Genomic DNA, 26,436 nt, shown 5'->3' on the forward strand with positions numbered 1-26,436 from the left:
TTTTTTTGCTTTTTCTATTTCAAAGTAATGGCAATTTTTAAAAACAAGGTTTAATTTACGTGATAAGATGCTTTTATGTCTGAGGATCTTGATCACCTTGGTGAAATCTTGATAAACAGCTTTTCTGTAGTCTTCTAAAATATCTAATGGGAGACAACACCAAATCATACATATCTTTCTTTAGGTTTAGAGATTTTTTTAAAAAGAAAGTGAAAGTGGTAATTTGTTCTTTACTATTTTGTGATAGTATAATGAGTACTAATTGATAAATGTACATTTCAATCTAATCTTTTTTTCACCATAGCTTTATTGAGTTAAAATTGAAGTACAATAAAATGCACATATTTGAAGTATGCAATTTGATTGGATTTGACATGTATGTAACCAAGCATTTCCATTGCTTTTTTTTAAATTTGAAATCTTGCAGACTGTGTTTCCTGCATGATTTATCACATTAGAAATTAATCACCTTAAGATATACAGAACCCCACCCCTACATGTCAACTATTTCAAAATTAAATGGCACACTTATAAATATCTCAGGGGTCAAGGAAGAAAGCACAAAAAAGTAAATAAAAAATGCTTTATATTAAGTAATAATATAAAAGCTTAAAATATCAGGATCTCTGGGATGAAACTACTCAGATGAATATTTATAACTTAAAGTTAGAATAACAATCAAATTATTTTCAAATTATGTAGTAGGAAGGAAAAAATAAGAGTAGAAGCAGAAGTATATGAAATAGAGAAGAAATAGTACAGCTAAAATTTGATAAAAATCAAATAAGTCTAATCAAGAAAAAAGCAAGAACATAAAAATTAATCAATGGAAAGGGGGCTGTCAAAATAACCCTAGATATGCTAAAAATATTTTAAGGTAATATTACAATTGTATGCCAACATATGTGATAGCTTACATAACATGGTCTATACTAGAGAAGGATCTGTGTTGCTGCTTCAATCTATTCTTAAGTAATAGTTTCCTGTGTCTGTCAAGACCAAAAGTTTTTATTATTTGTTAACAAAACAATGGATCATAAAAATACTGAAATATGCTTCAAGTTATATGATATAGGGCAACATGTCATTGGATAATCTCAAAAGTATTTTCTAAAGAAAGTTAAAATTATGTTATTTAAGGTATGGATCAGTTATCTGCTGTTGTAATAATGCTGTGTAGCAAACTGTTTGGCTCTAAGATACTTTTGTAGTCTTAACTTCTAGTTCCTTTTGTGCAATTCTCAGAATATCCTGTTTCTAAGTTCTGCTTATATCACTTCATCATTTTTACAGTTTCCTGTTGTAGACATGATTCTCATACATCTTTCAAGATCTAGCCCCAACTCCACACATCTTCCATAAGGTTCAGAAATTAAACTTCACAGATGAACTTTATTTATAAAGTTTTATCTTGTAATAGTTGTTGCTCTCCATAACTATAGAATCTGTAGAAGTATCACTCCTAGTTAAAATGCATTCTTTCACAGCAAGTGTGTTTTATATGTCATAGTATTATAGTAGTATAGTTTCATCAGTATGATTCTTTGAATACAGCAGATATTCAGTAAATATTTAGGAACCTTTGCTCTAGTAGTTCACAAATTATACAAAGGTGCTTATTACATAGGTACTGATAATGGTCAGAATTAAAGCAACCTAAATACTTAATAATAGTGGAATAGTTATATGAATTTTGGTAATGTTATTTAGAGAAATACTATGCAAATTTTAAGTCTATTTACTTATGATAAAATGTGAAATATTTATATTATGCCATTAAATGAACTATTTTTAAATTCAAATATGTATACTTTCCATTTAGAATGCAATTAACCTCAGTATAAGGGTAGGTGGAAATACCAACTCTAATTAATTTTACTTTTTTTCCTGTCTTTCTATTTTTATATGTTTTTATAATGTAATATAATTCATTACAATAGTCGTAGAAACATAAAAAGAAATATTGCATGGTTAAAAAGTATATATATTGTGATTCCTATAAACAAAAGTCATCTTAAAAAGTATTTATTTATAGTATACGGGGATAATGCAGATGAATGGTCCACCAACACTAATATACATAGTCAAAGAGCAAATCTTTCTTTATTTACTCTCACATATTTTAGATTGTGTACGGAAGTTCAAGTGCTGTCAGATAAGCATAGAGGAAGGCAAAGGGAAACTCTGGTGGAACCTGAGGAAAACGTGCTATAAGATTGTGGAGCACAACTGGTTTGAAACGTTCATTGTCTTCATGATTCTACTCAGCAGTGGGGCTCTGGTAGGTGATACATCATCTTCTCCTTCACATTTTCCCTGAAGTGCTTTCCCATTCCCTCCAATGAACACCATGTTGCACTTTTTAGAATAAGGTATTTGTGAGAATGAAAGACAATACATGTAATGTGCTTAGCATAGCATGAGAGGCCCAGTAAAGAGCAACTATCATTGCCTTGTCTGGAGTAGTCCTCAGATGGAATCAAACCCATGTTAGTATGGTATCTTGTGATTATTAAAGAAGGATCTTTCTGACTTTTAGTAATTGGTCATCTATTAAGAATGACTGTGGACAGGCGCTGTAGCAGATGCCTGTAATACCAGGGGCTGAGGAGACCCGGGCAGGAGGATAGTGGGTTCAAAGCCAGCTTCAGCAATGGCGAGGCACTAAGCAATTCAGTGAAACCCTGTCTCTAAATAAAATACAAAATAGGATTAGGGATGTGGCTCAGTGGTTGAGTGCCCCAGAGTTCAATCCCTGGTACCTACTGCAAAAAAAAAAAAAAAAAAAAAAGAATGACTGTGTAGGTATGATGGAGAATTATCAGTTAAATAGCAAACTCTTCAACATAAGCTCCAAGCTGCATGGAACTCTCCTGTCTTGCTCACACTAATTCACTACTGCCAACCATGGTGAAAAGCAAAAAGTGACTAACTCAATCACTGAGGAGTGGTGACCTGACAGCACTACAAACTGAATGCACTTCTTGGAATGGCCAATCTGCTCAAAATGCTTGCGGATATAATGAAAATGGCGTGACCTATTTTCCCATTTGATGATATAAATACCATTGCATTTTCTTTGTTTTTTCAGTTACTTACTAGAATGTTCAATGAGTTGATTTCATTAGGAAGATAACTGCATTGTATCCGGAGGCCTCTAAACTCACTTCTGATTTAACTAAATATCCTGCATCCTGCCATGTACTCTTTCCAGAAGATCAGCCTTGTATATTAATGCCAAGGAGAGAGGAACCTGTGAAGTCTTATCAGTGACTAAAATGATTCAGTCAGTTCAAGCTCATGTTTGGTGCACAAACATGCTGGCACCATGACTTACTCCTGGGGCTTCCAACTTTAGTCACAAACTGAGGTCCAGAGCCCTTAGGCCCTTGTGTTGAGCCCAGTTCACAAGCCTCTTTTGTCCTTGATCCAGGCCACCAGTTCACCCTGGTAGTTTTCCCTGTAAGAGATTGAGCTAGATAAATTGTCTTTCCATTCTAGAAGGCAGAGGGGGAGGGGCTCCCCCAGATGAGTTCTCTACCCTTTCCCAAGAACTCTGCAAAACGAGGACAGGGCCCATGCAGAGAGAGAGAAAGAGAGAGAGAGAGCGCGCGCGCTCGAGAGAGAGAGAGAGAGAGAGAGAGAGAGAGAGAGAGAGAGAGAGAGAGAGCAGTGAAAGATGATAATCCCTTTTCTTTTGCAGAGGCCAAGGGACCTTCTTGTCCATTATTTGTGTCACTGTGACGGCACATTCCAGTGGCTGCACTGAACAAGCAGAGCCACACCCAAACACTTTCTACTTCTGCTTTAGAGAGAAGCATCTAGGAGTCTCTTAAAATTTTAAGCTCTTTTGGGATACTCTAATACCAAAACTTAGTTATCTGAATTCCTCAGTGGACTGACATGCCCACTCAATAGTCTCTGTGTCCAGATAGCTATAAAGTAAATGCAGTCATGAGAAGCACTAACCCATCCTGCCTTGGGCACCCCATGAGAGGTTTGCATATTTGTCTTTCCCTTACACATAAATTGGAGACTGTGCAATGAAACTTTTTTTCACTTACAGGCCTTTGAGGATATATATATTGAGCAACGAAAAACCATTAAGACCATGTTAGAATACGCTGACAAGGTTTTCACTTATATATTCATCCTGGAAATGCTTCTAAAGTGGGTTGCATACGGATTTCAAATGTATTTTACCAATGCCTGGTGCTGGCTAGACTTCCTGATTGTTGATGTGAGTATTTTGCAGTCTCTTGTTTCTTTCCATGATGGGTGATAGTAGGTACTAGTCCTGGCAATGGTGGCTGGCACGTGGTGGGCACTCAGTAAGTCCGGTGTCGGCTCAAACATAAATAGTATTATCTACTTTCACAGTGAAAGGATGCCCAAAACATTTATTGCCAACTTAAATACATATGCTTCCTGGATGAAACAATCAAATGCTACCTTATTGGTTTAGTTTCAAATTAATATTTGAAATTCCAAGTTATGCAAAATAATATATTAATTATGAATTTTTTCTTTTTCACTCTCACATTTCACAAAATAGCAATATTTAAATTCTCACCCACATCTTTGTCATTAGTATCTTTATCATTAAAAGAGCCTGTTGGGAAGTGTTTGTCACACAAAAGGAGTATTAACTCCAAGGAAATTTAATACTCCAAGTTAATACTCCAAGGAGTATTAACTCCAAGTCCAAAAAGCAAGAGACACCACTTGATTTGTGTGATGGTAGAAACAGATTCAGTATCAATCCGTTATTTAAAGGTTATTAAACTACATTGGTGTTGAAATAACATAAGGTGGAGCACCAAAATCCAGAAAAGTTTTAAAATAATTGAATATGAGACAAATTATACTCAATGTAACATGTAAGGGTACATGCAGAATTACATTAAAGTCATCTGGAAATAAAATAAGATTATAAGTAAAATTTAGAAGTATATATGTTTGAACACTGCAAACAATGAAAAAATATACTATAGCCATTTATTTATCTGTATAATAGTATTATACATATATATATTATATCTCATACATATATAATACATATATATTATGTCTTTTTGATCCATAGCTTGTGGTTGTGGTAGTTTGGCAGATTATTAATAAAACTCCTAATATTTAAAATATCTATGTAAAGATAAGTCACAAAGTCAACAATACTTGAATAGAGAGATACTTTTAAGAGAAATTTAAGTTTCCTGAAGTTCACACTCATATCTCCTAATGGATGCCAATATCTACTAGTTTTGATTTAGGAAAATTATTACGAGTCTATATTAAACTGATCAATATTTTGCTTTAAATAAAATAGGTATATTGCTCATCTATTATTCTATGGAGGCTACTAATATGACTAAGTCATTTTTCTTAACCTGAAGGACTAACAGTATGATAGTAAGGACAAGTAGGTATTCAATGACATGTTGGCACCTGTATTAGAATTGCAGTTTGCTTCACTTGAGAAAAGAGGAACGGCATCGTGAGGGAATTGGAGTGTGAGTTGGAATTTGAGGGAAGAAAACATCAGCAGATTCAGATGAGGGAGGGACACCGAGTGTTAAAACATGTCCAACATGTAGAGCCAGTTCAAGAAACAAGTCCTTGGGCTGGGGAGATAGCTCAGCTGATAGAGTGCTTGCCTCGCAAGCACAGGCCCTGGGTTTGATCCCCAGTACCGGAAAAAAAAAAAAAAAAAAAAAAGAAACAAGTCCTTGAGGGTGGGCCTCACTGCCAGGAAGTGAGGGAACAAGCTTTGTCATTGAATGACAAGGTAACAAAAGTTAAAGAAGAGTATAAAGAGACCAAGATGCTATCCAAGAAATTTGGACTCATGATTTTAGTAAAGAGGAAGTCATTGAAGAATGACATATAGGGAAGTGACAAGACCAGCTTTCTCTTTTAGGGACAGAAACTGGTGGGAGTGTAAATAATGGAATAGAAAGGGAATTATTTAGAAATCAAAAAACCAGTTAGAAGATTGTGATAGTGCCTAAATGTCTCCTTTTCAAGCCTAGCAACACAAATTACATAAAATTGCATATTTTACAAACTTTTTGAGTCAGCTGATAAATATTTCCCATGTTCACAATATTTTTCATTTCTAACTTTTATCTTTCATCCTTTAATGTATGCTTATCTCTTTTTGGTTCTGTCTTCAGAGAAGGTAAAGTACTATAGGTCCTCATTTCCTATGTACAGATAATCTTCACAGCTCATGATAGTTCAGTTACTTTGTTTTTCTGTTACCTATGAAGAAGATTACAAATCCTAAAACATCTGATTTTAGGGAAATTAACTAAAAAATTTTGTAACTGATTTTTTTTCTAAATTCAAAGATTTCACTTTCATATAGCATTGCAAAATTAGCTTAAATTAATCAAGAGTTTGTAACAATATCCTATGTGCTTCACTTATTATTATTAAAAATATTTTTTACAAATATCTATTAATATACTTTAAAAACTATAGCACATTTGTTTCTGTTTATCTTCTTTTGAAATGCTGGTGTATTTCAGGATGAAATATGTTTTCTCGACATGTAATCATATTAATTTTCAAAGGAAATCAGACATTTCTGTGCCACCTATGACTGTTTTTCTTTTCCTTTTTCAGCTCAGTTTTTAGAATTTTTCATCAACTTCATTGGTCGTCTGTATAAATGACTAAAGGAAACATTGTTCTTATAATCTTTTCATTATACTAAAATCTCAACTTGTTTTTATTTTAATTCACTAATTTTATCTGACCTATTTAACCACACTTCTCAAAATGCAGTTCATGTATCAGTACTATGAACCTTACCCAGGAACTTGAGGAAATGCAAATTCTCGGGCCCCACTCCAAACCTACTCAGACTCTGCCAGCTGTCAGTATTTTTAACAAGGCCCCTGGGTGATTTTGAAACTCACTGAAGTTTGAAAACTACTGGATTATTGCACAGGGGAAGGTTAAACTATGTAGCCAAATGCATAGATGTTTTGCCTGTAATGAGAACATGGTGTTGTTTTCTACGTAGGTCTCATTGGTTAGCCTAACTGCGAATGCCTTGGGATACTCTGAACTTGGTGCCATCAAATCCCTCAGAACGCTCAGGGCTCTGAGGCCATTGAGAGCTTTATCCCGGTTTGAAGGAATGAGGGTAAGACTGAATACTTTAGAATTTGATAAAATTATAATTGAACATAACTTCTTTTTTTTTTGAACATAACTTCTTTTTACATTAGAAATGACAAATCTACAGATAATTTCTAAATTCTCCATTCATCTTGACATAATTAATCAGTCAATGTTTATCAGATGTCCATAGTACATGGCATTATTAAAGACACAAAATACAATGCCTGAATGTTTCCAAAGATCTAGATTTTCACTCTGTGGGAAATCTCTTATTTTGTGTAGGCTGCTGAACTAAATCAAGATTTGCTATTTTCATTTCACTTATAAATGTTTAGAAAAACCTATTTGTTATCATTTAAAACTACCATACCATTACTTACCATTTCTTCACTGTTCCATATGATGTATTTTGAGCCTTTTGAAGCCTGAATCTGGTCTTTAAACACAGGCTAAATGACGTCTAAAAAGTAGGTCAACTATGGAAATCTGAAACTCACTTAAAAAGGTGGTACAAAGGAACAGTGAGGAATTTGTGCTGATGTTTGGCATCCCCATGACAAAAACTGAGACCACAGCCCTAATATCTAGAAAATGATGCTGTCCAGTTTAGTCACTCAGAAGAAAGCTGCAGAAAATGATGTTTTTTGTGATATTTGAATGTAGTACTTAGATTTCATCTGAATATTACAAACACTATCAGAGATGAATGTCGTATGTAGGGATGTATGTGTATATGAATAGTTATATAGAAAGTAATTGGTAGCTGTTACATTCTTTTCAATTTGAAATCACCATTTTTTCCATAACAGGTTTAATTCTTTAAGTAATGGAAAAAATTCATATTTTCTATGTATAATTGGTCCCCAGGTTTTTTTGTTTTACTCTCAGATTTTGATAGTAAATTGTGTAGTTTACATTTAAAAAAATTTTTGTGTTCACATGATGATCTTATATATTCAAGTAGTCTTAATTGTTCTTTACATTTTTAATTAGTTCCATTTCTTGAAGAAAATCTGCTACACACATATTTGAGCCTCTCAAAAAAAAAGCATTCTACAATGTAAAATTCACTTTTACCCTTCTGAATTATAATTTCAAAATTCTTAGGTGGAGCTACCAGGTATTTCTACCCAACATTCAACATTGAGAACAGATATATTTTCTATAATTTGACTGTTATACTTTTTGTCATGTTTTAAAGTAAGTAAAAATAAGTACTAATTGTTGGGTATTCACTTTTTTTTCCTTCTCATCCTGTGCCAGGTTGTTGTAAATGCTCTTTTAGGAGCCATTCCATCTATAATGAATGTACTTCTGGTCTGTCTGATCTTTTGGCTAATATTCAGTATCATGGGAGTTAATCTCTTTGCTGGCAAGTTTTACCACTGTATTAACTACACCACTGGAGAGATGTTTGATGTAAGCGTGGTCAACAACTTCAGTGAATGTAAAGCCCTCATAGAAAGCAATCAAACTGCCAGATGGAAAAATGTGAAAGTGAATTTTGATAATGTGGGACTTGGATATCTTTCTCTACTTCAAGTAGTAAGTCACCATTTTATTATCCTGGTGTCGTAAAATGAAAATGACTGTAAAATTATTCATCCCCACCATGAAATATTACCTTGCTGCTATTAGAATGACTATCAAAAAGAAGAAAGATAACAAGCATTGGCGAGTATGTGGAAAAAGAGCCCTTCCACACAGTTAGTGGGAATGAAAATTAGTATAGCCATTATGGAAAACAGTATGCAATCCCTCAAAAATTATAAAAGAACTACCATACGATCCATAAATCACATTACTGGTTATAAGTCCAAAACAAATGTCAAATCAGAATGTGAAAAAAGACACACTTCTATCTTTTTCACATACACATTTCAAATAGAAATATAATTTTTTATATTGCAACATTATCATAGTAGGTAACTTGGAATCAACCTAAGTGTTCATCAGTGGATGGAAGTATAAAGAAAATGTGGCATAAATACACGCACACACATACACACACACACCACACACACACAATGAAATACTCTTCTGCCTTATAAAAGAACAAAATTCTATCATTTGCAACAGCATGGATGAACCTATTAACCAAAATAAGCCAGTCATAGAGAGAGAAATACCACATGATCTCACTTATATGTCTAATCTGAACAACAGAGAATAGGATGGTGGTTGACAGGGGCTGAGAGTGGGGAGGAAAAATGTTGATCAAAAGACAAATTTCACTTCAACAGGAGGAATAAGTTCTGGAGATCTATTGTATAGTCTGATCTCTCTAAGTAATAGCAATGTGTGGTATATTTGAATCTCACCAAGAGAACAGATTTTAAGTTCTTAACGAGGTAATGTATATCGAGTTACCAATTACACAATGTATACATATTTCTAAACATCACATTGTACCATATAAATAAAAATAATTTTATGCCAGTTTAAAAATAAATAAAAATTTAAAAGCTACTACAACAACAATGCATCTAACTTTAAGTATGCTTTATAGGTGCAATTAACAATATAAAAAAAGAGAAAAAGGAAAGAAAATACTTCTTAGTATATAAAGTATTTCCATATATTACCATCAACCTGGATTCTTCCTCCATGATTGCTACACTAACTTACCTGCAACACGCTGGAAACAAGATAGCTCTACAAAGTTTATAGTCTCTCAGACATGCATTCAGTAGACCAGCACTAGTCCTGTGTTATTGGGGTTTCCATCTGTTCCCACTATTTTCCACCACCCTTATTCTGAGCATAGTAGAGGTACTTGTCCTGGGGCAGGGGTTGGAAAGGTGTATGTGTGGGCTAAGGGGGAGAATGGTAGATTTCTGGATTTCTTCTCAGGTACCAGACAATAAGTAACTAGACCCTTCTCTAGTCTCCACCTACCCAAACTTCACCAATACTGTAACCAAATTCTCTACCTTCACACCCTTGTTCCAACTCTCCTTATCTGCTCATCTTCTTTTCCTTGGATTGAATACTTTCAGATGGGAAGATTGCCCTCTTACAAATGACAACATTCCTTTCTATGTATTCTGCCAAAAAATTCGTAAGAATTCATTGAGCCCCTCAAATATGCACAGTATGTTGTATCCACATGCTCCCAGAAGCAATCCACCTAAACAATCTCCGATATTAAAGGAATAATCAGGGGAGAGCTAGAGCATGTGGCACTAAGGAACGGAAAAAAATATCCAATATTTTTGTTTTTAGGATTACTATGTCCACACAATAGAATAAAAATATTGAAAGCAGAAAATTATAGTTAAATATGTTTGCTTTTTGATTAGGAAAGTTCTTCTCATATAATAATTATCTCAAACTAGTATGTCCAACACCATTAAGGAGGATTTAAAGAATAAATCACTATCATTGTGATTGGTGATAATACTCTTTAGGAAAGAATAAGTGGAAAATAAAGCATAGGATCAAATAAGGCAGTGTGCTTTCTGAATTTGTTTCATGCTAGTGCTATGTACATGAGATTCTTCCAACTTCATGTTATACTTTTATGATAATCACATCAAGTCAAAATTTTTTAATATTGTTTTTAGGATAGATGTTATAGAAAAACATAATTGAAATATTTTCAATGCGTATGTTATAAAACATTGCCCAAAGAGTTTAAATATCAACCTCAAACTGTTTTATATACCTATATTAGAATAAATCTTACTTTGCTCCTCTTTTCTGTTTTAAAATGGCCTGTAAAATATTGTACATATTTGCAGTATACCATGTGATATTGTAATACATTCAAAGTACACATATCTATCACCTGAAATATTTGTTATTTCTTCATGGTAAAAACATTCAGAGTCCTTCCATCTAGGTTTTTAGAATTTATTTTATAAAAGCATAATATGGAGAAAATTAAATAATATGACTTTTTTACAGGCCACATTTAAAGGATGGATGGATATCATGTATGCAGCTGTTGATTCACGAAATGTAAGTCTATTTAGAGGGGAAATTGTTTAGTCTGATCAAGTCATTATTTCCAGTGTTGTAATTTACAGTTGTTGTTGATAAAATAAAACTATGTATAAAGTTATAAATCAATTTATAGAGCACATACATATTATAAAAATGAAATATTTAATCTTACATTATTTCTTCCTTGATTTGAATTTTTTCTCTACCTCGCATGATTTTTCTTTTCTTTTTGTGGATATTGAACCTGGGGACTTCTCATATGTTAGACACTCTACCTCTGAGCTATATCACCAGCTCTCACTGTGAATTTTTTAACTTATCTTTTCTAGTATTTAGCATGGCAATTGACACTTAACAATGTGTTGACTGTATACCATAATGCTTTTTTTTTTTTTTTTTTTGCGGTGTTGGGGATCCAACCCAGGGCTTTGTGCTTGCAAGGCAAGCACTCTACCGACTGAGCTATCTCCCCAGCCCATCCATAAAGCATTTTATTTTTGGCTCTGATGGTTCTTTAGAAAGCTTCATAGGCAATTTTATTCATTTGCCATAGGTTTCTTCCAGATTTTGATCTTCCTTGTAATAGGAAGAATATGATTGAGAGTGGGGAAAAGAAAACAGGAAACACAACAAACCACCAAAACAAACAAACAAACAAACAAACTAGTATTTCCCTCTGAAAAATGAGATAATATAAGGGAGAAACTTTCATAATCGACCTTATACACATCAGTACATTTAAAATTTTTTGCACAAGTTCTATTAACTTGTCACTATTCAATAAGAAAGGAAATTATATTTTAGAAAAAGAGATTGATTGCTGGTTTGGTAGAACAAGTCAATTAAGCTCAAAAATGCTATTTCTATGGTATCAACAACTGACTTTCTGAATGAAAAATTCCTGATTTTTTTTTTTTTTTTTTTTTTTTGCAGTGCTGGGGATTGAACCCAGGGCCTTGTACGTGCAATGCAAGCACTCTACCAACTGAACTCTATCACCAGCCCACTCCTGATTATTTTTAACTTCATAAAAACAGAGACAGAGCACACTGAAATCCTGCACTGTGTTATGAACCTGTTATGGCCTTTACTGAATAATAATAGTGATTGTATTTATTACTGCTCACTGTACTTTTATACATTATCTCACTTAATCCTCAAAAAACTTAGATATGTCATTAGCTCCATTTACTATCAAACAAAGAGACTTAACATTAAATGGTAGACAGTTTCTGAACCTGACCATGAACAATGGTTCATAACTCTTTTGTACAGTAGTGTACTGCCTTTTTGTTTAATTCATTCAAAGTTCTCTCCATCTTCCTTAGCCATAGTGCAGGCAACATACAGATTACATTGAATTTCTTTCTTAGTAACTTAGAGATTTTATGGCTATAAAACCCAACATTCAAACACACCAGGAACGATGATCACATTATCTGATAGAGTACAAAGAAATTCTTTAACCCTATGATTCTGTTTTTAAAAAAAAACCCTACAGAAACTTGCTCACATGTATAGGATAATCCATATATATGAATAAACATAGAAACCACTCAAAAATAGTAGATATAGACAAATACTATATGGTGATGGAAAAGAATGAATACAGCCATCTTCAACCACACAGAGAAATCATAACATACAACATTTAACTAAAGAAACTAAACACCTAGTATGGTTTCATTTATATAAAGTTCAGAGATTGATGAAATTGAACTTACTACTCAAGAATGCATACTTAGGTATTAACTTTAAAGAAAAAGAAAGGAAGGGCTGGGGATATAGCTTAGTTGGTAGCATGCTTGCCTCGCATGTACAAAGCCGTGGGTTCAATTCCCAGCACTGCAAAAAAGAAAAGAAAAAAAAAAAAAAAGAAGAAGAAAGAAAGAAAAAGAAAGGAAATAATTGCCATAAAAGTCAAGATAATGATTACCTTTGTCAGGGATGGTAGAGCTTGTGTTTTAAAAGGATACACAGGGTTTCTGAGATTCTGACAATGTCTTAGGTTATGGATTTCACTTCATAAACATGTATTACATTTTATATCTGTGTAATGCAATTTCCCATATGAGTATTGCATTTAATTTTAAAATGCTCAAAAATATCACTTTACATTGCTATGCAACACATACACATAAACCAACATCTCATCAAACCTTTCTGTTATTATTTATTTTACTCTATTTCATTAGAAAAGTTAGATTGGTCTAGACCCTCTAAATTGATTTCCTAACACAGTAGGTCACAATCTATGTTCATTATTTCAGTTTGTTACAACAGTGTCCTGTGAGACCTGAACCGTAGATTACAGCCAAAGCTTAAACCAACTACTACGTGTTTTCCTAACCAAGAGCATCTGTATAAGACAGAGCACCATTGTTACAGAAACAGTGCCTGCTGAACACAGGGAATCAACAGACTCGTTTTTAGGAAGGAATGATCCTGCAGTATATCTACATGCACCATATAATAATGATATAACCTACCTAAAAATGTGTAATAAATACTAAATCCTTGTACTTAGCAATTACTACTTGCCAGACTCTGCTCTATGTGCTTTTCATACATGAACATATTTAACTTTCACAACTGCCCTGTAAAGTTTAGGTTGTATTATTTCCATTTCATAGATGAGGAAACTAGGTAGAGAAAGTAAATGCTAATGATTTTAAAATAGAATAGCATACACTCTAGTCTTGCTTCTGTAGAAAGAGAAAATCCTCAATTTGCATGCTGCATTGGGATCTTTGCTTACTAAAGAAAAATGTATTCATAATCTAGAAATTTATCTTGTAAAGTTGCTTATAATTATTCATACTTTTCCATGAATTATTTTATTCTCCACTCAGTGAATAGTCGTACAGTATTTTTCAACCCATATGTTACATTTAAAGGTTCATTAAATCTGATTAGAGAATTGAAAAATTCATGGATGTACTTTTTATGAAACAAGTATTAAATCTAATGTATATCATTTTTCATATTTTTTAGGTAGAATTACAACCCAAGTATGAAGACAATCTGTACATGTATCTTTATTTTGTCATCTTTATCATTTTTGGTTCATTCTTTACTCTGAATCTTTTCATTGGTGTCATCATAGATAACTTCAACCAACAAAAAAAGAAGATAAGTATACTAAAACTTCCTCTTTGCTCTAAAATGTGAGCCAAATGGGTTGCACTGCTTCCTTTAGATTCCCAAATACGGTTACCAAAAGAAAACGATATAAGTCAGAAATTATTTTGAGATTAATAAGCTGCAAATTTTTTAAGTAACAGATAATTAGGATAAATTTTTAATGCTTCCAGTATGTAAATATGACCTAGTATGGCATAATTTATATATCAAAATATGCGTCTCCCCTAATACAGACATTACTAACTATAATAAAACATGTGAGTTAATTTTATATGATTATCAAGGTGCATTTGATAGCTGGCGAAGAACATGGTTTTAATGAGTTTTACTTTCATTTCTTTACTTTGGAGGTCAAGACATTTTTATGACAGAGGAACAGAAGAAATACTACAATGCAATGAAAAAGCTGGGCTCAAAGAAACCACAAAAACCCATACCTCGTCCTGCCGTAAGAACAGTATACTTTTATCATCAGTTAAATCATCAGTTAAACCATGTCATTTTCACAACAAAAATTGAGAGAAAATAGTATTTTTGTGAACTTGCAACACAGCAATTTTACCTTAATAACTGAAATTAATAATGTTACTAAGCAGCCTAAATAGCCTGAATATCTGTGTATTTATGGCCCAAATATTTTATATATTCATAATATTTATGAAAACATATGCATCTTATATGTAAATAAATATTTTAGTCTTAAATGCTAGTAGTTCCACACAGAACTGATATCATTGAGGAGATTTTTATAATGTAGAAAAGAAGATACATGCACACACATTCATAATGTGAATGGCCTCTGACTTCAGTAAAAATTGATTAGTATGCTTGATAGATCTCAGGCCCTATTTTCTGCAGACTATTAGAGTGTGAAATAGTTTCACAGGTTTTTTTCTATTTAAAAAATGGCAGGCTGGGCATGGTGTGACTTGTCTGTAATCTTAGCAACTTGGGAGGCCGAAGCAGGAGGATTGCAAGTTTATGGTCAGTCTCAGCAACTTAGCAAGGCCTTAAGCAATTTAGCTGTCTCAAAATGAAAAAAAGGTCACGAGTCTGGACATGTAGCCCAATGATAAAGTGCTCCTGGGTGTAATTCCCAGTATCAACAAATCAATAAATAGCCAAATATCATATTTTCCCTACTACCCTGTCCCAAAATTGGAAGATACCATATTTTTAATGACTTTTTATGGCTCTTGCAATTGTCATTTGCCAAAGGTTGATGCTTCTGTTTGGCTGCTGCAGGGAATTGCTGTTAGGAGAGTCCTTGAGTTCTTCCATCACCTCTGAAGGAATAGCTCAGATCTTAAATCTCAGGATTCCTCCCCCAAGGTGCACATAGTGTAGGCCAATCTAACACTAGCCAAGAATCCTGACTTCATGAATCAATTGGTGACCATATAAACCTAGCCATAATCAAATGTTCAGTTTGTAGATCTGCCATTAGCTCAAAGAAAATGAATAGTCACAATGGACAAAATATGAAGAATCTACAATTTGAGCCTAGTCTTTGAGAAATAATACTGTTTGAATGAATGGAAAGAAAAAAATAGAGGAAAAGCCCCAATGAGAAAATGTATACTCCAAGGTCCTTCAAATTAAAAAAAAGTCCATCTCCTTTATGGAGAGAAAAGAGATGTATTTTAATAGTGAATAGCTGACAGTTTTCTGGGTTAGATGAGTCAAGATGACCACGTGTCTGAAGAAATAGGTTTTAATTGAGCAAGTGCAATGTAGTTAAGCAATCAGCAAAGTAATGTGAAGAAAAAGAGATTTTTTAGAGAGCTTTACACAGAGACTGATATTAAAATGATACTGGGCCATAGATAAGAAAATAAACGCATCTATATAAACGTCAATCTGAATCTGGGGTCATGCCAATAGAATTGGAATGCAAGAGCTAACTGGGTCAAGAAGAAGACTCAATGGGATGAGACAGTTGTGCAATGTAGGAAGTGAAGTATGATGTATAGATAAGAGAATCTAAAGTAGTTGACATTTAATAAAATTATTGGTTCAGCTGATGTAAATTAGAATCTTTAAAAGTGTTTGGAAGTACATGTTTAGGTGTTATGAAATGTCCAAACTGAGATTAGAATTTTAAAGTTGTCAGAACAGAATCTGGTTAAGTTTTGAAGTACAGATTCATATTTATTTGTTCTAATTAGTTATGTATGGCAGTAGAATGCATTTTGACACATCATACATAAAGGGAGTATGACTTCTCATTCTTCTGGTTGTATATGATTTAGAATCACATTGATCATGTAATCATATATGTACATAGAGTAATAATGTCCAATTCATCTACTATTATTCCTACTTCCATACCTTTTCCCCTCTTTTCACTCCCCTCTGCTAATCCAAAGTACCTCTATTCTTTCCTAGTCCCCCCTTATTGCAGATTAGTATCTGCATGCCAGAGAAAAATTCAGCCTTTGGTTTTTTTGGGATTGACTTATTTCACTCATCATTATATTCTCCAGCTCCAGCCATAATTTCATTCTTCTTCAAGGCTGAGCAATATTCCTTTGTATATATACACACACATATATAATGTGATATATATATACATATATATACACATATATATGTGTGTATGTGTGCGTGTGTGTGTGTGTGTGTGTGTGTGTGTGACTGTGTCACTGTAGTCATTTTTGAAAAATAATCAGAAAAGACAGAAGCCTTGGGCACTTCACCAACTTAAAGGGAGAGGTAAATCAATGAGAGAATGAGAGTGGTCAATAAAAAAGGGCATATCTTTTTTTTAAGTGAAAAAGAAAGATTTTCCATCAAAAAACACATAAATTTAGGTAGGGATGCTTGTGAAAATATCCATTCATTTTGATATAATATTATCAATGACAATTTGGCAAATTAGGAAATAATCTGATAAAATTCATCTGTTCATTCATTAACTAATCATGTACTATGCTAAGCATTTTGATTAAAATATTGGACAGTGTACAGTCTAGCTAATGCAAAGGATAGTAATCATATAGTGACATCAACAAATGGAAATATCCGAAAAGGAGCAGATACATTCAGCTGTGAATGTTGATAAGAGGAAGGGGTTGATTAATTAGGGAAGTTAAAGGAGGTTTTAGCAAAGTTGTGCATTAGCTGAGGAGCAATGAGAAAGTATGAATAGGCAAAGTGGGGTGTGAAAAACCCTGGAGAAGGGATTCATTTAGGACATTTTGAGAACCAAGAGGTTAGGATGGGTCAGGCTTTATAGGAAGTCTCTTTATCCTAAGAGCAGTGGTAAGACATCAGCACAGACCCAGTTAGTTTGGTTTTTGCAATGATGACTCAAGCTGTTCTACAGAGACAGATAGGTACATGCTGTGGACATGTTTTGGAGCTATTTCCAAGATGGTAGGAAGCCTGAGCCAGAGTAAAAGAATGTAAAAGAATGACAAATGGAGATGAATGAAAGTAGATCGATTTGTGAGCTATCACCAGTGTGGAATTAAAAGGCATGACTATTAACTGAATATGGGACAGGAACAGGTAAACAAAAATGTTGAGTTTTTGCCCTGCACGCTGGTTGAACAGTGGTGTTATGCAAGAAACAAGAGTGGTGAGAAATTGAAGGTGTTAGTTTGCATAATTTGGCAACCAAATTGAGAGAAAGAGAGAAAATGTGAATAATTAGAAGTAGTAAAATGAAGATTTGTTAAGATTAAGAGATTAGGTTTGGAGCACAGCAAAAGGAATCTGGAGCAGAATGTATTGCAAAACAAGAATAAACAAATATGGAACAGACTGTGAATTAAGAACATAATATTCTAGGTTAGATTAAGAGGAGAAAAGGGACTGAGTCCTCCCATGAATTTTGAGTATCATAAAAAGAGTATGGAAATCAAAATAATGTGACATGAATAAGGAAGTAGAGGAGTTTCTTTACACTAATTAATTTTGATGTTTCCAGGAATGAGAAGAAGGAGAGGGAGGAGGAGGAGAAGGAAGAGGAAAAATGGGGAAATTTTTGAGAGGTTTAGAATGATCCTGTGAGCAATGAGGGATAACCGATTGTCAGTGTTGTTTTGGACCAAGATGAAGTTGGAGAACATGTTCTTTTTTGGAAAAAACCTTCAGGGTTATAGAGTTTCTTCCAGCATCTTCAGAACATAGTAATTCATGATTGAAGTTGTGCATTGAAGTGTCCTATTTGAAAATGATATGGGCAGGGAATCTAAGGAACTCTTTATTGATCTTGATAATATGAAAATTAAGGCCAATTTCAGATTTTAAGGTAGTTTAAAATTATTACAACCTATATGCTATGTCTTCGGGCGAAAAAAATGACAATTCGGCCTTTGAGGGTCTCCAAAAAAGTGAAACAGAAAAAACTAAAATTAAATAAGAGCCAACCATTTGAAATATTGTATCATAAATTTTATGAAAGATGCAAAAACAAAGTTTTCTGAGACCATCAAGTGCTTAAAATTTAAAAGTTCACTATAAATCCCTGGACAGAGACATGATTTGTTTAGATGGGAGACAGGTAAACAAGATAAACTGATACAGCAGAACCTGCATATTTTAATAGGAGTAGTATAAAAAGGGGGGGACATAAAATACTTGTACAGGTAAACTATTATAAATAAAAAATAAGAAGGGACTGTTGGAAATAGAATTTATTGTGGAAAGAGGCCCTGAGAGGACCATCCCAGCTGAAACAATAGAAGTCCAATTCAGCAAACCAAATACAAATTCAAAGAAAAAAGGAAAACAAAATAGAACAGGTGTTGCTTGATACCCAAAAATCTCTATTGGAGTTAATGGAAGGCTTGCATCAGAAGAGGGCAGAGCACTGGTATGGAGAGTTCAGAACAATGAAGTCTCAGGATCTGGGCAAACTATAGATGTACCAATGTGCTGATGTATTGGTGTATTGGTAGCAGTCATTCCAGTTGAGAAGGTAGAGAAAGACAGTTCCCAAAAGTTGTCAAGATCCACCCCAGCAGTGTCTAAAATATTAAGCAGATACAGGCAAAATAGAATGAAACAATATCCAGTGATCAGAACTGACATACAGTTGAGCACATAACTTTAAAAGGTCCAAATTGACTAGGGCAATATTTGAATTGTCAATTATACCTTTTGTTTTGTTTTTTTGTTGTTGTTGTTTTTGTTTTTTGCAGTGCTGTGAGTTGAACCAGCACCTCTCACAAGTTCTCTGCCTCTGAGTTACATCCCCAGTCCTGAACTAGACATTTTTTTAAAGATAATTTTATTCTTATAGAAGAGTTGCCCCATACAATCTTCACAAAGATTTTCTTATGTGAAGGGGAATCATATTACGTAGATGGGTTATCAAAACTGAGGAATTAACATTGGTACAATTCCATGCTGCAAAATACGGAATCTGATCCAATTTCATCAGTTTTCCACTAATTTTTTTCTTAAACTATATTATTAAGAAAAAGAACCAATACAAATAAATTTTAAAAACCATAATCTTAAGTTATAGCTTTGTTGGGAGGAAAGAGACAGAAATAAGAAACAAATGAGAGAAAATTCTAGAGATGTATTTATTTATTAGATCTTTAAGGTAATTTTAGTACCCACTCCCAAGCCCATGGAATAAAAATATTTGTCATAGTGAATGACTGTCCTTCCTACACATAATGTATGCACCAAGTTCATAATAGTTGGTGCTTAACCTACAGCCAGTTTATAAAATCTGTATCATGACTAGTATGCGTAGAACTAGTTCATGTGAAAAGAATTGAATATTTCAATACACAAAATTATCTACTACATATGAAGCAAATGTGATATGGTTTTACAAAAGCTACATTTTCATATTGCTGTCAAATTAGTTGAATTGGATTTTATTGAAGTTTCTAAGTGAATTATTTATATTATTTGTTTCAGAACAAATTCCAAGGAATGGTGTTTGATTTTGTAACCAAACAAGTCTTTGACATCAGCATCATGATCCTCATCTGCCTCAACATGGTCACCATGATGGTGGAAACTGATGACCAGAGTCAAGAAATGACAAATATTCTATACTGGATTAATCTGGTGTTCATTGTTCTTTTCACTGGAGAGTGTGTGCTGAAATTAATCTCCCTGCGTTACTACTATTTTACCATCGGATGGAATATTTTTGATTTCGTGGTGGTCATTCTCTCCATTGTAGGTAAGAAGAGGTGCTTGTCTTCAATTAAAGAAATTTAATAGTGCAAATTTGCATTTCAAAACTTTAGAGGTATTTTTCGCTAATTTTTTCACTCATTTCGAATTTACATTTAAAATCTGATAGTCTGTTCTTTGGCTTGTCATTTCTCTAATTTTGTCTGTGCGTGAAGTGATGTATTTGTTTTTAAAAAAATGTTTGGCTTTCCTGTATCATTTTGTCTCATTTCAGAAGACCGAAACTTTGTTTTTAAAAAAATGTTTGGCTTTCCTGTATCATTTTGTCTCATTTCAGAAGACTGAAACTTCATATAATACTCTTATACCTAGTAATATTCCTGTGGTATAGACAAGTCTTGCCTTGAATAAACTGAGTCACACATTTACACATAAATCATTAGAAGTGGTCCAAGAGTTCATAAATACAATGTCATTAGTAATTGGAATAGTGTATATGTAAATTTATATACATGATCACACATGTAATCATCATGTTATCTTTGAGTTCAGATACTTTTCTATGGTTTTTAACAGTCTTTTTCATAAGTAGATATGATGTTCAAAAAATTCCAGATTCATTCTCATCAAAATATACTTAAGCACTTATGTGTAAAATATTCAATGAGGTGCTAGAAGTCATTTTAAAAGATTTTAGACAAGACTCAGGCTCAGCCTATTTGAGAAAAGGACCACATACATGAAATATTAAAATAGTATACAGGCATACCTCATTTTATTGCACTTTTCATGTGTTTTTACAGATTCATGGTTTGTGGCAACCCTGCATCAAGCAAGCATATTGGCACTATTTTTCTAATAGCTCAGAAGATCGTTAGCATTATTTAGAAAAAAGTATTTTAATAAAGTCATACAAATATATTTTAGATACAGTGTTATTGTATACTTAATACACCACAGGATAGTAGAATCATAAACTTTTATAAGACCAGAAAATCAAAGAATTCATGTGACTCATTTGATTGCTGTATTTGCTTTATTGTGGTTATCTGGAACCAACACTGCAATATCTCCAAAGTATGTATGTATTCTATGTACATTACTTTCTCTAATAGGATAGAACATTATTACAATGTGCAATTCAATGATATCCTCATAATAATGGTATGAGATAATAATATAGTCATTAAAAGCTGAGGAACATAAAAACGTTGATCTTGTAGAAGTTGAGATTCGAATGGTGTTTATCAGAGGATGGGGAGAGTATGGAGGAGGGCAGTTGGGGAGAACTTGACCACTGGAGATTAAGTTTATTGGGGTTTTTTGTTTTTGTTTTTGTTTTGCAGTGCTGGGGATTAAACCCAGGATCTAGTGCATTCCAGGCAAGCACTCTACCACTGACAACACCCCAGGCCAGGACTAAGTTATAGTTAGATAGGAGTAAAAGTGCTGGTGTGCTACCACACAGCATGGTGACTATAGATACAGTAATGTATTTTATGTTTTAAAGCTAGAAAGAAAGATTTTGACCTTTTTTTCTAAAGGTAAATGTTTGAGGAGAAGAGGTTTAAGGTAATTTCAGCATTACACAATGTAACATGTATTGGAGCATCACATGGTAACCCATAAATATGTGTAATACAATTTTGAAATTCTGTATTCTTTTGAAAGCAGTACAATTTTTTTAAGAGATGAGTTTTCAGGGTTAAACAGATCTGACCTGGGGCTTCTCTATTTGTGCTTATCTGCTCTGTGACCTAGGGCAAATTATATCTGCTCTCCAATTCCTGGTTCTCCAAGGAATATTTCTGCAGAGTATTGTTGTTAGGATTAAATTAGGTTATGTAAATAAAGGTACTTATCACTCTGCCTAGCATGAAGGAAAGACTCGATCAAGTTTACCTTTAATGACAGAAAGCTAACATTATTTCAGAGCGCATAACACCAGGAGCTAGGATTCAGTTCCCAGTGTCTTTCTCCAAAGCCAGGATTTTCTCTCTACTCCCAAATACAAGATCACTTATCATTCTCTCAGAAGGACAAGAGCTCTCATGTTCCTAATTGGAAATCTTATTTTGTTTTTTTTTTTCATACACAAATAATAGGACTACTATTTTGGAAGTATAATTCTATTTCTGTGCTTGACTACTGTATACTTTACAACACCTTTAGACTTTAAGTGGTTGACTCATTTTTTTTTTAGTACATGCTTTCTGAATGGTGAATATTGACCATTAGTTTCTTCATTTAATATAAAGTCTTTAACACCAAAATATAAATTTCATTTTACTGAACAACTACTGAGTATATATATATATATGTACATATATGTATATATTAAGTTGTATGTGTGTATATTTATATGTAATTAAATCTTATATACACTTTTAGTAAAACCCAGTGTATATCTTAATGTAAATTATTGTTTTCTGCTATTGTTAACACCATTTTTGTTGGTTTTTGGTTTTCTATAGGAATGTTTCTTGCTGAGCTGATAGAAAAATATTTTGTGTCCCCTACCCTATTCCGAGTGATTCGTCTTGCCAGGATTGGCCGAATCCTACGTCTGATCAAAGGGGCAAAAGGGATCCGCACGCTCCTCTTTGCTTTGATGATGTCCCTTCCTGCCTTGTTTAACATTGGCCTCCTGCTTTTCCTTGTCATGTTCATCTACGCCATCTTTGGAATGTCCAACTTCGCCTATGTTAAGAGGGAAGTTGGAATTGATGACATGTTCAACTTTGAGACCTTTGGCAACAGCATGATCTGCCTGTTCCAGATCACCACCTCTGCTGGCTGGGATGGATTGTTGGCACCTATTCTCAACAGTGGACCTCCAGACTGTGACCCTGAAAAAGATCACCCTGGAAGCTCAGTTAAGGGAGACTGTGGGAACCCCTCTGTTGGGATTTTCTTTTTTGTCAGTTACATCATCATATCCTTTCTGGTCGTGGTGAACATGTACATTGCTGTCATCCTGGAGAACTTCAGTGTTGCTACTGAAGAAAGTGCAGAGCCCCTGAGTGAGGATGACTTTGAGATGTTCTACGAGGTTTGGGAGAAGTTTGATCCTGATGCAACCCAGTTCATAGAGTTCTCCAAGCTCTCTGATTTTGCAGATGCCCTGGATCCTCCTCTTCTCATAGCAAAACCAAACAAAGTCCAACTCATTGCTATGGACCTGCCGATGGTCAGTGGAGACCGGATCCATTGCCTCGACATTTTATTTGCTTTTACAAAGCGTGTTTTGGGTGAGAGTGGAGAAATGGATGCCCTTCGAATACAGATGGAAGAGCGTTTCATGGCATCGAACCCCTCCAAAGTCTCTTATGAGCCCATCACAACCACTTTGAAGCGCAAGCAAGAGGAGGTGTCTGCTATTGTCATCCAGAGAGCTTACAGACGCTACCTCCTGAAGCAGAAAGTTAAAAAGGTTTCATCTATATATAAGAAAGACAAGGGCAAAGAAGCTGATGGAACACCTGTCAAAGAAGAAATCCTCATTGACAAACTAAATGAGAATTCCACTCCAGAGAAAACCGATGTGACACCTTCTACCACTTCTCCCCCTTCCTATGATAGTGTGACAAAACCCGAAAAAGAAAAATTTGAAAAAGACAAATCAGAAAAGGAAGACAAAGGGAAAGATATCAGGGAAAGTAAAAAGTAAAAATAAACAAAGAATACTCCATTTTGTGATCAATTGTTTACAGCCTGTGATGGTGATGTATTTGTGTCAACAGGACTCCCACAGGAGGTCTATGCCAAACTGACTGTTTTTACAAATGTATACTTAAGGTCAGTGCCTATAACAAGACAGGGACCTCTGTTTAGCAAACTGGGACTCCATAAATCAGAGAAATAGCACCGACAGGAGGTTTCTGTTTTCACAACCAGCTGACACTGCTGAAGAGCAGAGAGTAATGGCTACTCAGACTATAGGAACCAATTGAAGGGGGGAGGGAAGTTAAATTTTTATGTGAATTTAACATGTGACACTTGATAACAGTAATTGTCACCACTGTTTGTTTTAACTGCCATGCCTGCCATATTTTTACAAATGTGTGCTGTGAATGATCACCTTTTCTTTTTTTTTTTCAATTCACAGGTTGTTTACTATTATACGTGACTATTTTTGTAAATGGGTTTATGTTTGGGGAGAGGGATTAAAGGGAGGGAATTATACATTTCTCTATCGTATAACTGGATATATTTTAAATGAAGGCATGATGCAATTCTCATTCACACATTAAAAAAAAATCACATCACGAAAGGAAAGAGTTTACTTCTTGTTTCAGGATGTTTTTAGATTTTCGAGGTGCTTAAATAGCTATTCATATTTTTAAGGTGTTTCATCCAGAAAAATTTTAATGTGCCTGTAAATGTTCCATAAAATCACAAGCATTGAAGAGTTGTTTTATTTTTACATAATCCATTATATGTACATGTATATATGTATATATGTATATGTGCGTGTATATACATATATATGTATACACACATGCACACACAGAGATACACACATACCATTACATAGTCATTCAGAGTCCCAGCAGCATGACTATAACAATTTTGATAAGTGTCCTTTGGCATAAAAGAAAAACATCTTATCAGTCCTTTCTAAGAAACCTGAATTGACCAAAAAGCATCCCACCACCACTTTATTAAATTGATTCTGCCTTTTCCTGCAGTATTGTTTAGCCATCTTCTGCTCTTGGTAAGGTTGACATGATATATGTCAATTTAAAAAATAAAAGTCTGCTTTGTAAATAGTAATTTTACCCAGTGGTGCATGTTTGAGCAAACAAAAATGATGATTTAAGCACAGTATTTATTGCATCAAATATGTACCACAGTAAGTATAGTTTGCAAGCTTTCAACAGGTAATATGATGTAATTGGTTCCATTATAGTTTGAAGCTGTCACTGCTGCATGTTTATCTTGCCGATGCTGCTGTATCTTATTCCTTCCACTGTTCGGAAGTCTAATATGGGAAGCCATATGTCAGTGGTGAAGTGAAGCAAATTGTTCTATCAAGACCTCATTCTTCATGTCGATGAGCAATAGGTTGCAGCAAATAACAAAGAGCTTCTTGCTTTTTCTTCTTCCAATCTTAATTGAACACTATGGTGAAAAGCCTGACTGTACGAACATGTTGCAAGCTGCTTAGATCTGTTGAAAATATATGGTTAGAGTTTTCTAAGAAAATATAAATACTGTAAAAAGTTCATTTTATTTTATTTTTCAGCCTTTTGTACATAAAATGAGAAATTAAAAGTATCTTCAGGTTGATGTCACAATCACTATTTTTAGTTTCTGTTCCCAGCACTTTTGATTAAAGCACTTCACAAAATAAGAAACAAGGACTAAGATGCAGTGTAGGTTTCTGCTTTTCTATTAGTACTGTATGTAAACTTGCACACATTTCAATGTGAAACGCTTCTCAGACTGAGTCTAATGTTTATTTGCTTTCAAATAGTAATGCCTTATCTTTGAAAGAGGCTTAAGGAAAGATCAGTTGGTATTCTTGGCATTGCTTGAATTGGATGTTTCCACCTAGTCTTTTTTATTCAGTAACCATCAGTCTTTTCCAACGTTCGTTTACACAGGTAGATCTAATCTTACTGCTCCATATGGCACTAGCACTGTATCGGATGTGATATGGGATCCAAGCATTTTTTTTTTTCTTCACAAAACCAGGTAGTGAAATTATATTACCAGTTACAGCAAAACATTTCGTGTTTCACAAGCAACATTAAACGTAGATTCTTTATACTAAAGCTATTGACTTGTAGTGTGTTGGTGAAATGCATGCAGGAAAATGCTATTACCATAAAGAACGGTAAACCACATTACAATCAAGCCAAAAGAATAAAGGTTCTGCTTTTGTTTTTGTATTTAATTGTTCTGTCTCTGTTTCTATCTTTGAAATGCCACTTAAGGGTAAATTTCTATCATGTAAAAATGATCTATCAGAAAAAATAATGTAAAGAATACACATTAAATATAATAATTCATCTTTAAATTTTTTCATGGAATGGAAAATTAAGAAGAGTGTATTGGATATCTAGTTTTAATATTGGCCAAAAACCTAGAAATGGT

At 33.9% G+C, this 26,436-nt stretch overlaps 1 protein-coding gene across 1 annotated transcript in view; it reads left to right on the forward strand.

Annotated features, from left to right (window-relative positions):
- Positions 1-26,231, forward strand: part of LOC306657958 (sodium channel protein type 2 subunit alpha-like) — a 140,724-nt gene extending 114,493 nt beyond the window's left edge. Inside the window, exons 19-27 of the mRNA XM_079134527.1 lie at positions 2,127-2,281; positions 4,067-4,240; positions 7,031-7,153; positions 8,395-8,676; positions 11,041-11,094; positions 14,074-14,215; positions 14,574-14,671; positions 20,110-20,380; positions 22,809-26,231. Coding sequence (XP_078990653.1) covers positions 2,127-2,281; positions 4,067-4,240; positions 7,031-7,153; positions 8,395-8,676; positions 11,041-11,094; positions 14,074-14,215; positions 14,574-14,671; positions 20,110-20,380; positions 22,809-24,004 — 2,495 coding nt within the window. The 3' untranslated portion in view covers positions 24,005-26,231. The remainder of the gene's footprint in view (positions 1-2,126; positions 2,282-4,066; positions 4,241-7,030; positions 7,154-8,394; positions 8,677-11,040; positions 11,095-14,073; positions 14,216-14,573; positions 14,672-20,109; positions 20,381-22,808) is intronic.
- The last annotated feature ends 205 nt before the right edge of the window (positions 26,232-26,436 follow it).

Source organism: Sciurus vulgaris (assembly GCF_902686455.1).
Source record: "Sciurus vulgaris genome assembly, chromosome: 3".
Taxonomy (NCBI): Eukaryota; Metazoa; Chordata; class Mammalia; order Rodentia; family Sciuridae; genus Sciurus; species Sciurus vulgaris.